General features: G+C 43.1%; 1 protein-coding gene across 3 annotated transcripts; it reads right to left on the reverse strand.

The window, feature by feature from the left end:
• Positions 1-4,192: 4,192 nt before the first annotated feature.
• Positions 4,193-12,119, reverse strand: PYCR2 (pyrroline-5-carboxylate reductase 2). 3 transcript variants are annotated; one of them, XM_044003470.1, is made up of 8 exons: positions 11,895-12,119; positions 11,305-11,429; positions 10,879-10,949; positions 7,688-7,867; positions 7,297-7,518; positions 6,542-6,634; positions 5,744-5,907; positions 4,193-4,679 (listed from the first exon to the last, which is right to left on the reverse strand). In XM_044003470.1, the coding sequence occupies exons 2-8, from the start codon at positions 11,369-11,371 to the stop codon at positions 4,514-4,516; spliced, it is 963 nt and encodes a 320-aa protein (XP_043859405.1). In that variant the 5' UTR covers positions 11,372-11,429; positions 11,895-12,119; the 3' UTR covers positions 4,193-4,513. The 3 variants fall into 3 exon arrangements, with proteins under 3 accessions (XP_043859405.1, XP_043859406.1, XP_043859407.1); XM_044003471.1 differs by lacking the exon at positions 11,895-12,119 and having other exon boundaries at positions 11,305-11,665; XM_044003472.1 differs by lacking the exons at positions 10,879-10,949; positions 11,895-12,119 and having other exon boundaries at positions 11,305-11,665.
• Positions 12,120-16,106: the final 3,987 nt, after the last annotated feature.

The raw sequence follows: 16,106 nt of genomic DNA on the forward strand, positions 1-16,106 counted from the left end.
TATGAAGACTTATATTAGAACAGATTCAGAGTAAAGCAGAACCAGGAAAACAATATACATAATGACAATAATATAAAACAGAAGAACAAATGAAATTCAACAGTGTGTTATAATGATCAATCCTGGACTTGGAGAAGGGTGAAGAAAAGGCACTCCTTCCCTTCTTTGCAAAGGTGGGAGACTGGTTGTAGACTATCACATATATTGTCAGGCATTGTTGATGTATTGGTTTTGCTGACTTGATTTTTTAATTTATGTTTGTTTTTGTTACTTGAAATGATTCTCTGGGTAGATGACAGAGAAGAGATATATTTGGAAATGAAGACAATGTGAAAAAGATATTAATGGAAATAAGATTTAAAAAACTATTCCTCATGCTATATCACCCTTTCAACACTAAATTTTTAAGTGGTCCATGCTCACTATTTCCATTTCTTTGCTATCTTCATTTACTTTTTTAACATGTTAACAGTCTGGCTTCCATTTCTACCACACTACTGACTAGTCTGAGGTTATGGATGACTTCCTGATGGCTAGACACTTTTCTGCCTTCATTTTGCTTGCCTTTTTGCATCATTTAATATTACTTACGGGTCTCTCTCTCTCCTTGATATGCTTCTTCCTCGATTTCTTTTTTTAAAAAGTGATGTCTTTTGTTTGTACATTACATTAATTTTTTAGTATCTGGGAAGCTAGGTGGTGCAGTGGATAGAGCACTGACCCTGGATTCAGGAGGACCTAAGTTCAAATCCAGCCTCAGACACTTAACACTTACTAGCTTTGTGACCCTGGGCAAGTCACTTAACCCCAATTGCCCTGCCAAAAAAACAATTTTTTTAGTATCTTTCCTCGACCCAACAAACCATCTCTTATAACAAAATCCTAAAAAGAAAAAAGGCAGTTCAGCAAAATTTGTTAACGTATCTACCATGCCTGACGTATCCCTTATGTCACATCCTTAGTCCCAATCTCTTCAATGAAGTCTCCCTCCATTTCTATACTCATTGTTTCCTGATTTTCCTCTTACTTATCCTTATTTTCCTTTTTACTTGCTCTTCATGCCTCTAAGTGTAGCTATCTCCCTGGGTTCTAGCTCTGATCCTCTTTTCTCTAGTCTCTTTCTTGGCCCTGGCTTCAATCAGTATAGGTATTTAGAAGATTCCCATATTTTTATCTCTAGCCCTGATCTCTCCCTTGAGCTCCAATCTCAAATTCCCAATTACTTTTCAGACACATCTGTCTGGATATTATCCATTGACACCTCTCAATCAACATGTGCAATGAACCTAGTTCTTTTCCTTCCATCAAATTTGCCCTCCCCCGACCCAATTTTTTCTAATTTCCCCCATTTTATTAATGGATCCACTTGTCATTTTCTCAGAATCAAAACTTTACTACCATTTTTGACTCTTCCCTTCTCCCTCATATACAATCAGTTGTGAAGTCCTGTTGATTCTACCTCCTCAATATTAATTCATTCTCACCCTAATTTTTACCTCCTTGCTCAATTTTTATTTCTCAAAAAAACTTTTCTTGATCACACCACTTGCTAATTATTGATTTTTTCCCTCCATTCCCCTTTCTCTCTCCCATCTTCTCATAGCATTTCAATTTGTAATTCTCTAATGAACTTATCCATGTAATAATGTATATTAGGCAGCTAAGTGGTACAGTGAATAGAGTAATAGGCCCGGAATCAGGAAGACTGAGTTCAAATTCGACCTTGGAGACTTAACTAGCTGTGTGACTCTGGGCATGTCACTTAGCCTGTTTGCTGGTTTCCTCAACTATAATAAAATAAGGATAACAACAATACTTATATCACAGTTTTTCTGAGTACCAAATAAGATTATATTTATAAAATGTTCAGCAGTGACTGGACTTCTCTATTATATCTATATAGCTTAGTGTCTCTCCCTCTTCCCCCACCTCCACCCCAGACTGTTAGCTCCTTGGAATTATGAATTGTTTATTATCTAAACTTGATCTCTCTTCCAGCTCCCAGTATAGTGCTGGGTATATACTTAATAAATGTCAGTGTTGATGATGATGGACTATTTTAATAGTTTCCTAATAGTTCTCCTTGCCTACAGTCTTTCTCCTCTCACAAACCATAATTCACTGTATTACCAAAACTACAAACTACCCTCTCTTTATGCAAGCCCTGATCTCATTACTCCCCAGATAAAAACCTTTTATTGGTTCCTCATTACCTACAGCATAAAAAATTAATTCTTTTTTTTTTTTTTGGTGGTGGTGGGGGAATCAATTCTTCTGGTATCGGAAAGAATGTAAACATCTTTAAGGGCAGGGACCATTTTGTTTTTCTCTTTAAATCTGCAGCATATGGTTTGGTCCTTTGTACTTAAAAGGTGTTTGTCAAATGCTGAATAAATGCAATGCCTTCCACAACCTCAGTCAGACCCTCTTTTGCAAATGTATTTCGTGCTATTCCCCTTCACATATTCAGTATTATGATCCAACTGGACTGGCAGCCATTTTTGGAACTCCAAGCATTTGCACATTATGATACCCTTCCATATCTTTGTTCAAATGTATCCCTTCCTTTAAAGTTCAGCTCAGGTATAACTATAGTCATGACATTCCCTGATTGCTTCCATTCTCCCAGCCCCCGCCCCCAATATCTTCTGCAGCAGTTTCTGCATAATCATGAGAGAAAAGATTATATCTGGACTCTTCTCAGAGCCCTAAAGGCAGAGTGGGTCTGGTTTCAGGCCCTATAGCTTTGTTACACACATACCCCCAACCTCTCAGCAGGGGACTGCCCAGCTCGTGGGGCTCTGGGGAGTTGAGGTTCCTGGGCCTTGGGCCTGAGCAGGGCTTGGAGCAGGGTCTAGGTTTTATAGGAATCAGGCTGGCCTTCGAGTTTACTTTGAAGTACCCAAGGTGGTCCCCACGTGACTCAGAGTTCAAGCCCCGACTTGGGTTTTGTTTTGTTTTTGACAGGTTATGTTTATATAAGCATTGTTCTAAGGAGTAACTGACCTTCTTACCCATAATAAGATTAAGGCCAGTCAATGTAATTTGTACAATCTGATTGGCCAACTGGTACTGCCTACTTGGATTCTTTGAGCTGTGTTTCTAACAATCATACTATAGCTTATTTGTGTAAGCACATTATTCTCCTTACTAACTTGTAAATTCCTTAAATTACAAATTGTAAGGGCAGCAACAGGTTTTTTTCATCTTTGTATTTCCAAGGCCTAGTGTGGGAGATGAATCAATATCTACCATAAGCTAAAGTATAGGGATTGAGGAGCTAATTTTTAAGAAGGAAAAGGACAGCTCTGGCTTTTCATGGTGGCGGAGAAAAAGCCCTTCTTATTTTGACTCACCCCTGTGGGATGAGTGATCCATTGGGAAGGGAATAGACTTCCCTTCTTTTGAAGGATGGGGATAAACACATTTTTTAGGCAGGAGGAGGATAGAAGACCAACACTGACATTACAGGATGAATGAGGCTCACTGGAATCAACCCATCTTAAGTCTGACATGTCCTAAAGACTAGGTATCCAATGCTTAATATGTGGTGGGGTTTTTTGGTGGTAAATCCAAATGGAATGTGAGCCCAACCCCTGATTGTAGACCAATACTTTTTGATTACCCCTTCCCCCAAGACACCTGATCCTGGACCTGTAGGCAGCTGAACAGCAAATTCATCTGACCAATGGCCTGAATACTAACCGGGAATTATGATATAATTATTTTCATCTTTTAATTAAGTTTGCAAGTTTGGGCCTTTAGGCTGTAATTTCCCTCCCTCATGGACTTTCTCCACTATGAAGATAAATAAGGCTGGTGCCCATGTGGTCTGAATAGCTGGCTTTAGCTTTAGCCATGGTTCATAGAAGAGGTATAAACATGTTTTTCTATTCATCTTCACTAAAAATTTTAAAATGTAATTTATTGAAACAAAATTAGCAAGAACTCCATGTTATTAAAACTATTTAAAGGGGCGGCTAGGTGGCGCAGTGGATAAAGCACCAGCCCTGGATTCAGGAGTACCTGAGTTCAAATCCGGCCTCAGACACTTGACACTTACTAGCTGTGTGACCCTGGGCAAGTCACTTAAACCCCACTGCCCCACCAAAATAAACAAAACAAAACAACAACCTATTTAAAAAGACAATCGTATCTATATAGCACAATTTAAGAAAAAACAACCCACAAGTGCAATCTGACACCTTTCATTCAAATTCAAGTGGTTACAGGGTTTCTTCACTGGCACTGCCACTGAAAGCTACTCCTAGCTTTTCTGTCTTTCATCATACGAGAGAAAAGATTACTTTAAATCTGGTTAAATCAATGCACTTAGGCCCATCTCTACACTGATATAAAGACATTTAACAGTAGTTTCCTTATGCGGGGATATGACTGCTACAGAGACACCTCTCCCTGAGTTACAAGGGACTAGAAGTGACGAGGAGCCCAAAGAGAGTGAGTACCAGGCGGGCAGGGAAGGGTTGCAGGTAACAGACTAGACCAACCCATCTCAATCTTTCTTTCCCCCAGGGGCCTGGGTGCGATTAAACAGCTTGACTCTGTAGGAAGGTGAGTGTGTAGAAACAGAAGGTGACTCCAGCTTCACCTTATCCAGGACGGTTTTCTTGATGGCAGCTGGGGAGATCTTCTCTTGGTCAGCCATGAACTGCAGCTCCCTGCAGAGAGGATAGGAGGGGGTCAGGGCGCAGTGCTATTAGAACTGCAATTGAAGGGGCAGCTAGGTGGAGCAGTGGATAAAGCACCGGCCCTGGATTCAGGAGGACCTGAGTTCAAAGCCGGCCTCAGACACTTAACACTTACTAGCTGTGTGACCTTGGGCAAGTCACTTAACCCCAATTGCCTCTCAAAAAAACAAAAACCAAAACAACCAAAAAAAAAAAAGAACTGCAATTGAAGGAAAGAGTAGGGAAAGCATCATAGAGAATGGCTCAAGAACCAGGAGAACATCGCACGCAGTATCAACCACACTGTGCGATGATCAACTGTGATAGACTTGGCTCTTCTCAGCAGTGCAATGACCCAAGACAATTCCAAAGGACTCACGATGGAGAATGCTCTCCATATCCAGAAAAAAGAACTGTGGAATCTAGATGCAGATTGAACCATACTGTTTCTACTTTTTGTTTGTTTGTTTTTTTGAGGTTTTTCCCTTTTGTTCTGATTCTTCTTTTACAACACAACTAATACAGAAATATGTTTGATGTGATTGTACATATATAACCTATATCAGATTGCTTTCTGTCTTGGGAAGGGGGGAGGGAGAGAGGGAAAGAAGGGAGGGAGGGAGAAAAATTTGGAACTAGAAATCTTACAAAAACAAATGTTGAAAACTATCTCTACGTGTAACTGGAAAATAATAAAATACTTTTATGATTAAAAAAATTAAAAATAATATAATAAAAAAAGAATGGCTCAGTCCATGGGACTTGAAACAACCAAAACTGCTGTCCTGCCCCTAACTACAAAAAGAACAAAATGTGAAAGTGATGTGTTTGTCTAACTCCTTCTCCTCGCCCCATCTGTACCAACGCAAAGGAGATATCTGGTAAGGGATTGTTCCTGTAATCCATATATAGTTGATGCATAAACCAGCTGAACCACTGAAAAAACATGAAGACAACAGGAAAGTTACAGATGAGGAGGGAGGGGCAAGCCTGGGCTGGGTGCCTATTCCTGGGGGTGGAGGGACCAGGAGATAGGGAAGGAGAGCTACACCCACCTGGTCCGGATGCAGGAGGCCTCAACGGCGTTGATGAGTAAGGATCTAAAACCACCACTTTCCAAGAAGTGCAAAGCATGAATGGTGGCTCCCCCAGGGGAGCAAACATTGTCCTTGAGCTGTCCGGGGTGCTGTTCGGAGTCCAGGAGCATCTTAGCAGCTCCCTTACAGGATCAAGAATCAGAGAAAGGAATACAGTCACAAACCGAGAACTGCCTCCCTGAACAAAACCTTCAAGACAAGCTTTCTTAACTTGAGGTCCATGAACTTACACATACATTTATATATTAATATATTTATAAAATATTAATTAATCATATATTATCAATATATTTAGTATATTGTATTAAGATAATATATATGGGGCAGCTAGGTGGCACAGTGGATAAAGCACTGGCCCTGGATTCAGGAGAACCTGAGTTCAAATCTGGTTTCGGACACTTCACGCTTACCAGCTGTGTGACCCTGGGCAAGTCACTTAACCCTCATTGCCCCACAAAACCAAAAACAAACAAACAAAAAGATAATACATACTATATAAATATTATCTATAATACAGTAATATTAATTATTAATGTATTAATTTACATAGATACATACATACACATTGCCAAAGGACCCCATGACAGGTTATGACCCCCTGCATTAGAGAGCCAAGGGCTTTATTTCCCCAAGACCTCCCCTAACCACCCTCACTCCAAGATATTCACCTAAGGACTACAACTGAATAGCACAAGAGGAACCCTGTAATAACTCATTGCAAACAAAATACTGAAGGAGAGAGGCAGGGATACTGACCAGTAAGGCCTGTGCACCCAGGCGGACTGCCAGTCTCCTTGGGAGGCCCATCTTCACCCCACCATCTGCTAGTGCATCCAAGGCCATAAATGCCTGCAGAGGAAACAGTATGCTCTGAATGGAAAAGGATGGGAGGAAGCACCCTGATGTCCCTCTGTTCCCTAAAGTTATCGGAAATAATCCCAGGGAACCCACCTTTCCCCTGTCAGCTCTGCCCACAGCAGGAGGCCTGGCCAAGGACCCAGCCAGGAAGGACTACTGAAGGCTAGCGACTAGACCTTAGCCTCTCTCCCTGCCTTCCCACCATGCCCCATGTAGCTCAATATTGGGAAAACTTCATCATTCTACAAAATCCCATCATCCTTGGGACTCTGCCTCTTTACTATCTTCTGTCTCTTTTATTGGAGAGCGGAGTCAGGTTGCTCAGCTCAAAACATCTCTTTTCTCACCTGTCTGTATTACTTGGGGATTTCTGACTTTTCCATCTCTTTCCCTCTTTCCATCTTCCTTAGCTAAGGAGTCTTCCCCCAATAGATTGTAAGGTCCTCGAGGGCGGGGACTATCTTTCTTTTTTTGTATTTGTATTCCCAGTGTTTATTGAGCAACTGATCTCCCAAGTCCCAAATTAGCATATACCCCCTCCTCCCCACAAACCCAGAGATTTCTCCCATTCCCAAGAGTTCTTAAAAAAGAAAGAAGTGAATTGATCAGGAACCCCCTCATTTCCCTTAGTCCCACTCTGTTCCAGCTCTCACATAGGCAGGGCCACTGCCACTGAGTCCCGTGACAGCATCTATCAGGTCTTCTTCCACTTCTGTGCAGAAGCCCACACTGCTCATTAGCTGTTCCAGGAGTTTCCCATCCTCCACCAGGGCATGGGTACCAGTGGCATATACTGTGGCTCCTTCCCGGACTACTACAGGGGTGTTGGTCATACATCGGATGACTTTGGGGGCTGGCTGGAATGCTGTCAGTTTCTGAGGAGAGAAATAATGTTAAACTCCCAGTTCTGACTTCCTGCTGCCTCCTCTCATCCCCGCTTGCCACTCCAAACTCCTTCACTTCCCAGTTACTGAGCACATCCACCCCTGCACCTTGGGACTCTGACCTTTTCCCATTCAGGGGTTGGAATGAGAATTGTGGTACCTTCTCAATGGAGCTGATAGTGACACCAGCAGCACAGGAGACCACGATGTGTCTGTCCTTGATATCAGACCCAATCTCATCGAGGATGAAGGGAATAATGTGAGGTTTGACAGCTAGGAAGAGCACATCACTGTGCTGCACTGTTTCCTTGTTGTGGGGGGTCAGCTTCACACCCATCTTCTGCAGGAAGTAACAGGTTCATGGACTGAGAATTAGGCTCAGGAGCTAGAATGGCCTACATAGACTCGGGACACTTTCAAAAGGGACAGACAGTCACTAGTCTAGCTGTAGACAAGAATGGATTTTGCCTAGCCTCTCTCTAATCAGCAGAAACCAAATTTAGTATCCGTATCTTCCCATAATGCCCTCATTCCCTCAGTCTCCTGATATTGCTGTTAATGGACTGGAAAAAGGGACCAGCTGCTGATAAAATGAAGGAGAGGAGGGAAGAAAGAGATGTTAGAGGTCTCCTTCCTAGGGGAGAATAAGTGGCTTTTTGTTCTACTCCTTGGAAAATAAGTTTCTTCACTAAGATCCTATCATGAGCCAGGAATGCCACAACACCTGGCCAGGTAAAGTATCGACTCTGTGAAATATGGTTGATAATCTGAGGATGATGCCTCAGGTGATCATCACCATCATCATTATCACAATAACTAGCACTTATATTGTGCTGTAAGGTCTACAAGTATTTTATATACATTATCTCATCAACACAGCACTTTATATTCTTCTTATCCACTTAATGTCCTAACTGTATAGTTGTTTACTTGTTTTGTTCTCCTTAGTAGATTGTAAGCTCCCTGAGGGCAAGGATGTGCTACATTTTTCTCCGTATCTTTCCCCCTGCACCTAGTATCACGGCTCATCAGGGCCAAAGAATTGTTCATTTGTTGGTTAACATGCTAGTGATGAGTCTCTACCCTCCTCTCCCCAAGCCAAGGTGATATTTAGATAGAAGACATGATTTATCCCCAGGACATGCTCAAAGCCTTTCCAGCCTCGTAGGACCAGACAGAACTTGTGCTCTGCTGGCAGGAACCCAAAAGTATTTGCATGCCATGATAAGTTATCAGCATTTGTTGAATGGATGGAAGCTTGAACACAGCAATGAACCAGTACTAGCCCTATCACTCAGTTAGAGGCAAAGCTGGTAATAGCATTAGAGTCACTTGTCCATTAGGTCACTGATGCTTTCACTGTTAGGGTTTGGAGTTTGCTTGAAGGCTCTTACTAATGGAATTTTGAGCTAGGAACAAAGGCCATTCCCTATGCTAGAAACATTAACCCTACTTGAGGCAGTGTACCATAGTGGACAGAGCACTAGATTTGGAATCAAGTAGTATTGTTCAATGTTAATTTGAAAGCAAGGCTTTAGTGGAGTGACTATAGGGTCTGTGCTTAGCTCTTTGCTGTTTAACAAGTTCAGCAATCCATTGGCACTGACTCAAACAGGACTCTTCATCTCCTTACTAAGCATTTCCACTGGCTGTCTCCCATGGCTGAAATGTTTTATCTCTGCACCTCTGTCTCCTGACTTCCTGGCTTCTTTCAAGTCCCAGCTAAAAACCTTCAACAAGAAACCTTAATCTTAGTGCCTTCCCTCTGAGACTACTCAGTTTGGTTTTTGCCTTTCTTTGTATCCTCAGGCTAGCACAGTGCCTGGCACATACTAGGACCTTAATAAATGCTAGTCAATTGACTAACTGAATTTGATTAACACATAGATGGCATGCTTAGCAAATTTGCAGACCACATAAATCTGGGAGGAGTAATTAATCCACTGAATGACATAGGATCCAAAAAGATATTGACAGGCTATAATATGGATCAAATATAATAAGATGAAATTTTATAGGTTTAAATGCAAAGTCTTAATATATGGGCTCACAAAATTAATTTAACAAATATAAGAGGTATGGCCTGACAGCAGTTCACTTGCGAAAAGATTTGGGCATTTTAATAGACTGCAAGCTCTCTCTGAGTCAACAATGTGATGGTAGCAGCCAAAAACAGCACCAAATAATTCATAGTATTCCGTTTTTGTGGGAGCGGAAAAACTAGAAACAAAGTAGATGGATGCCCACTCACTAGTGAATTGGCCAAACAAATTATGGAAAAGTAAGCAGAACCAGGAAAACAACACACACAGTCACTATAGCAATACCAACCAAAACAAAACTGAATGCTATGAAATCATGGGGACCAAATAGCCCCACAGAAAAGCTGAGAAAACGTACCCCCTTTTTTTAAAGAGGCAGGGGATCATGGGTGTGGAATAAAGTATCTATTATCAGGCTTTGTTGATGTGTTGGTTTGTTTTAAATTTTCTCTTTTTCTTTGTCTCTGAGTAGGGAAAGAGGAAGGAATATAGTTGGAAAGAAAAGTACCGTAAAAACAAAAGATTTAAATAGAAAGAAAATGAAATAATGAAAACTAACAAGACCTTAGGCAGCATTTAAAGAGGTAGAGTTTGCAGGATTAGAGAGGTGACCTCTCAGTGTCCTTTTCCCTGTCCAGGGCCAGTGCTTTATCTACTGCACCACCTAGCCACCCCTGTTGCCAAAATTTTCATGACCCTCACATTCAGTTACTTGGCCCCTCAGCTACCTACAGTTTAAGAAGCTTTGCCCTAGACCACTAGGCACTTGCCCAGTGTCACACAGCCAAGTATGTCTCAGAGGCCAAATTCAGGTCCTCCTGGAAGCTAGGCTGCACAGTGGATACAATCCTGGACTTGAAGTCAGGAAGACCAGAATTCGACTTCTGCCTCAGACACTTACTAGCTGTGTGGCCTGGACAGGTCCTCTCTCAACCTCATGTTCCTCATCTGATGATCACAGCACCCTACCTCGTGGGCTTGTTGTTAAGATCAAATAATAACAGAGGTAAAAATGCTCTAAAAATGTGGTGGTGGTGGTGGTGGTGGTGGTGATGTTCCAAGGCCAGTTCTCTATAAGCTATGCCACACTGCCTCTCTATTTTGAGATACTACTTTAATAAGTTTCTTTGACAGGCTAGATGTGTCTTTTTAGCAACCTCTGCCAAGGATGCCTCCTTAAGGTTCTGTCCTGAGACTGAGAAACTGGGCCAAACCAGAAACTTGGCTTATCTGTGAACCATCCTGGAGTCAAGCAACTGAAGGGGGACAGATTTGCCCACCTTACCTTCTCCCTACCATTTACACCTACCCTGAGTGCAGAAACTGTGGGCAGGTCCATATCAGGAGTGCTAGCCATTATCTTGTGGGAAGCCAGGATGCCTAGAGAAGACACAGATCTTTGAGTTCAAAGCCCTCGGTTGTGGCAAGGGGTAGGGTAGTTCTGAACCCTACAAGTCAATGACAAGTATTTCTGTTCCTCACACCCCAGCCCCACCCTGTACTGGAACCATTCCTATTCCTGGCATCATCCCTTTCCCCTGGGCTTCTCCGTTCATTAAGATTTGTTTTTGTTCAGTCGGGTCCCACTCGTGGTGAACCAATAAGTGACTTGCCTGCGGTCACACAACTACTAAATTCTGAGGCGTCTCATCTCCTCGACACACAGAGGAGCTTGGGGTAACTGAGTGTAACTTCTCCCTAACTCTGAGTCCATCCTGAAGGGTGCCTCTCCTACCTGCTGCAGTGAAGCCCCTGGCAAGGGCAAAAGCCAACTGGCCTGCCCCAACGAAGCCCACACTCATAGTCCTGGAGGCGTTGTTGTCACACCAACTGCTGGAACTGGCTCGAAGAAAAGCAGATCTGAAATATGACCAGAGGAGATAAAAGGAGGGAGTAGCCCCGGGGGCGCTACCACCTCCCTAGGAGGCCCTCCCAGAGCTGTGAGCTCAGGAGAGAGGCCTGCCTTCCGCTGTTAGCCTTCCCGCAGCCGGTTAGCTCAGGTTTCAATGCTCCCCGGCCTTGACCCTCCTCTCCCCAACTCCAGCCCCTCTTCTGCAGAGGCGCAGAGGCGGGGGCCCATCCCCTAGAGAAGGGGATCTGGGAACTAACTGGGGCACGTAGAGGAAGAAAGGCGGGGCTTCGCCGATCCGGCTTAGGCAACCTCCATCCTCCCCGCCCCCCTCTCGATGCAGATCCCCGCCCGGCCGCAGCTGCTGCCACCTCACCGGGAGCTTCGGGGCCCGGGCAATGGACGCTGCAACGGGCAGAGCCTCTCTCCGGATCCCGCCCCGCGGTGACCGGCCGCCAAAGGACGGCTATCCTTACCTGCTGATGTTCGGCGCAGCCCCGCACGCTCCCGATGAGGCGGGGGATACGGGGATGTGCGCCCGGGAGCACGGCCTGCGAGAGCCTCCCCAAACCCTGCCACTTCCAAAACCTAATTACGTGCGAGCCTCCCAAACCCTGCCGTGCACACAGAAACCTAACGCCCAGGGGATCCTTACACCCAGTTGGGATGCAAATGGCCCCAAACCATCATCCCGGCACTTCCGCCCGCCCCGCCCCTGGCCCTACCCGCCGAGCCTGCACGTCAGGACCCTGAGCGGGCCTGTCAAATCCTAATCAGTGGAGACCGTGAGCCCTTCGGAAGCGGAGGTGACTCAAGTATCTTCTCATGCCCTTCTCACTAAGCTGGATGAGGCGCGCACGGTTATCCTCTCCTTCAGGCCGTGGACAGCCTTTGAGGTCACCCAGTCCACCCCCTTTGGTCTTGTAAGTGAGGAAACCCAGGCCTGGAGGGGTGAAATTACTTGACCAACGTCAGTGCTACAACTTGCCCTCTGTAGCTCTCCCCGCTTTTCAAAGTGTTTTCTAGTGCGTGCTTTCAGGTTCGCACAGCATTTTACACATTATCTTCTTTGATCCTTACAACAACCCTATGAAATAGGTGTGACTTGTTGTCCCCATTTGACAGATGGAGAAAGTTAGGGTGAGATAAGTGATTTACCTAGCTGGTGTCAATGGCAAGATTTGAATAAAGGTCTTCCGGACTCCAAAGCCCACCTTCTACCGCTCAACCTCGATGCCCCTTGTCAGGACAGGGGTGTAAGTAACAGCTGAACCCTAAGAGTCTGGCTTTAGTGAAACTGAGGTGGGCGTCTGTCCTAGCCCTAACCCTTCATCTGGACAAGCAGAGTTTAAAGTAAAGAGAAATAAATTAAAAATCGCAAAGCCTGAATTTATGTCCTGGCCTTGTGACCGTGTGTGTGTGTGTGTGTGTGTGTGTGTGTGTGTGTGTGTGTGGTTGGAAAGTTCTCATCCTCTAAACTTTAGTCTGGAAAATTCTAATTCAAAAAACACTGGTTAAGTACTTGTTATTTGCAAGGTGCTTTTGCTGAATGCTAGGGACACATTCTGTTGGGGGATAAAAGATGCACATAAAGCAAACACAATACAGGACATACACAAAATTATTTCAAGAAAGAGAGAATGCTAATAACGGAGGAAATCAAGAAAGGCCTCAGGGGATGGAGGAGGTGGCACCTGGGCTGTATTTAGGAGGAAGTTATAGATTCCACAACTTGAAAGGGAAATGTCTTTCATATGTGGGGAGGTCCGGAACAGCTGGCTGGCAGTTTGATTAGAAGATTGCGGGAGGAGGAGTAATATGAGATAACCCATGGCCCAGCACCCCCAACCTTTGTTTACAGAATGGATTTAATCTGGGGAGTGGCCTCCCAAAATCCTAATTCTTTTTAGTTTGCATAGCTCCCACACAGAGCTGCTGCTTGGAAATCCCAGAACAGAATGCATTGGGTACATTAAAGCTTGTGTTTTACCGCCACCAAAAATGCAAAAAACTCATAAAGACACTTTAAGAACTCATAAACAAGCAAATCTCCTTCCTTTGTTGCCTCAAGCATATTCTATGCATGAGTGTATCCCAGGATTTGTCTTGTTCCCCTCTCTTCTGGGTGATCTCATCCATTCCGATGGGTATCACCTCTATGCAGATAGCTAACAGATCTATATATTCAGCCCTAGTCTCTCTCTGAACTCCATTTCTGCATTACCAACTGCTTGTTAGGCATCACCTACAAAAAGGAAGAGGTGGTTGTCCCAGTGCAGAAGCCCTTTTGCCCTGGAGCTTGCCAAGTAGCCAAACAAAGAAGAGTTTAAAAAATAAGGAAGAGATTTTATCAGTTTGTCCTGGGGAAACAGGTTCTTAGGTATTCTTCTTTAAAGAATTACACCCTCTCCGAAACAATTCAATTAGACTAAAATACCTTGTATTTGGGCACTTTAGAGAAAGTGACCAAGAGGGAAGTCAAAAACTTCCCTCAAGAGAAGGTGGTTTAGAGATGTGATTCTCTGAGATACCTTTTTCTTTACAGGAAAGGAGGGAGGCCAAAGCCTTTATAGAGAATGGATGGTGGGGGGATGGATGGGTGACTACCTGACTATGGAAAGTTCCCTTTGGGGGTGGGCGAAAGCTTGAGTGGAGGGGTGGTGGTCTGACTTCTGGAGTTAGAATTATAGAAACATTAGAGAAAGTGTTATGGGGGAAATGGGTATGGGGTTGGGTTAGGGGTTGGGGTTCTTTGGAATTCCTCTTTAAAGAATTACACTCTCTTGCACACAAAAGTAGTAGAATAAGATGGTAGTTTACTTAGGGGTAAGGGAAGGGAAGAGGGGAGGGAAGGGAAACCATTAAAGAAATCCTGAACTTCTCATGGGGAGATAGGCACAAAGCACGCGGCTCTGAGGTTTTTTATAGGGGACTGATGGGGATGATCATCTGCCTGTGGAAAGTTTCTTTAGTGAGGGAGGACCATCCCCCACTGGTGGTGGCTAGAGGAAGCCATCTCTCCTCTTCAGGACCCAAAGGCCACAGCCACCACCCAAAGTTATCTCCCCAGAGGTAAGGGAGATCAGAATGAAGGGTGGAGGTTCTAGCTAGCTCAGTCTGATTTGGTTCCGCTTATCTCTCTAGGCATATCTGTCCTCTGGTTTAGTTTCTCAAGGAGAAGATTCCTCAATGTGCTCCAGAGAACTTCTGGGGAACTTTGGGCCCACAACAAAAGCATTATAGAAGTGAAAGATTTGTTGACCTTGCCATGGTCCTCCTCCCTCTTTACAATTTTATTACATTTGACTCCATTAACTCCCTGCTCTTTTTCTTCTTTAGCTTCCATGCCTTTGGCTTTCCTCTCCCTAATATGGATACATGAGTTACGGCATAATAAATCATTTGGAGAAGACTTTACTGCCAAAGGAAGGAATTGCAATAGGTCAAAGAAAATGATCAAGTCTCATCCTTATTTTTAAACTCTTCTTTTGGCTACTGGACGGACTCCAGGGGAAACTGCTGCTGGGTCCAGTGGGTTTCGTGACCAAGACAAAGTCCCTCCTCCCTCTTCAGTAGGCAATGTCCGATGACATCCATGACATTTATGACAACTAATAAATTCCATGAGAACTTCCAGCTCTCTCCCAATTTTTTCATATCCTCTCTAACATTTGTTGCTTTCTCTTTCTATCATTTTAGCCAATCTGATAGATGCAAAATAATATCTCAAGGTTGTTTTAATGTGCATTTATCTAGTCAATAATGATTTAGAGGATTTTTTCATATGACTATAAATTGTTTTGATTTCTTCATTGGAAAACTTCCTGTTCATATCCTTTGACCATTAATCAATTGGTGAATGATTCATATTCTTATAGATTTGACAAAATTCTTTATATAATTGAGATATTAGACTTTTTATGGAGGAACTATCTATAAAAATTTCCCCCCAGTTTTCTGCTCTTCTTCTGGTCTTGCTGTTATTTGTACAGAAACTTTTTTCTTTAATAGTATTTTATTTTTTCCCCAAGTACATGTAAAGATAGTTTACAACATTCTTTTTGTAAGATTTTGATTTCCAGTTTTTTCTCCCTTCCTCCCTCCCAAAGTCAGCAAGCAATCTGATATAGGGTATACATTATACTCATGTTAAACATATTTCCACATTAGTCCTGTTGTGAGAGAAGACTGAGAACAAAAGGAAAAAACTACAAGAAAGAAGAAACAAAACAATAACAACAACGTAAAATAGTATGCTTCGATCTTCATTCAGACTCCATTGTTCTTTTTGTACAGAAACCTTTTAATTGAATGTAATAAAAATTATCCATTTTACAACTCACAATGCTCTTGTTCATAAATTGTTCAACTATCCATAAGTCTGGTAGGTAATATATTCCATGTTCTTCAAATTTTCTTGTATTTCCCTTGTATCAATCAGGTCTTGGTAAATTGTGTTTTTGCTTTTTCAAATATTTGCAAGGTCATTTGTAAGACCTCCTCTATTATGAAGCTACCATTAACTTCTTAGGCAAGAAGTAAAAAGAAAATACAGCTGAACTGTCTTTACTCCTGTGACTTCTTTAGGGCCATAAGTCATAAGGAAGTTCACTCCAGAACCAAATATTGTCCAGGTCCTTCTACTTCTGCTAGACTGGATGTAGGAAGAGAAACAGGTGAAAGAAGGT

The sequence above is a fragment of the Dromiciops gliroides genome, chromosome 4 (genome assembly GCF_019393635.1).
Source record: "Dromiciops gliroides isolate mDroGli1 chromosome 4, mDroGli1.pri, whole genome shotgun sequence".
In the NCBI taxonomy this organism is placed as follows: Eukaryota; Metazoa; Chordata; class Mammalia; order Microbiotheria; family Microbiotheriidae; genus Dromiciops; species Dromiciops gliroides.

Bases quoted from the DNA above. Each gene is read 5' to 3' on its own strand.
- PYCR2 (XM_044003470.1), bottom strand. From the start codon at position 11,371: ATGAGTGTGGGCTTCGTTGGGGCAGGCCAGTTGGCTTTTGCCCTTGCC. The intron at 7,519-7,687 runs GTACCACAATTC...TTCTCTCCTCAG, and splicing joins CTATCAGCTCCATTGAGAAG to AAACTGACAGCATTCCAGCC. The intron at 4,680-5,743 runs GTGGGTGTAGCT...TCCTCTCTGCAG, and splicing joins GCCTCCTGCATCCGGACCAG to GGAGCTGCAGTTCATGGCTG.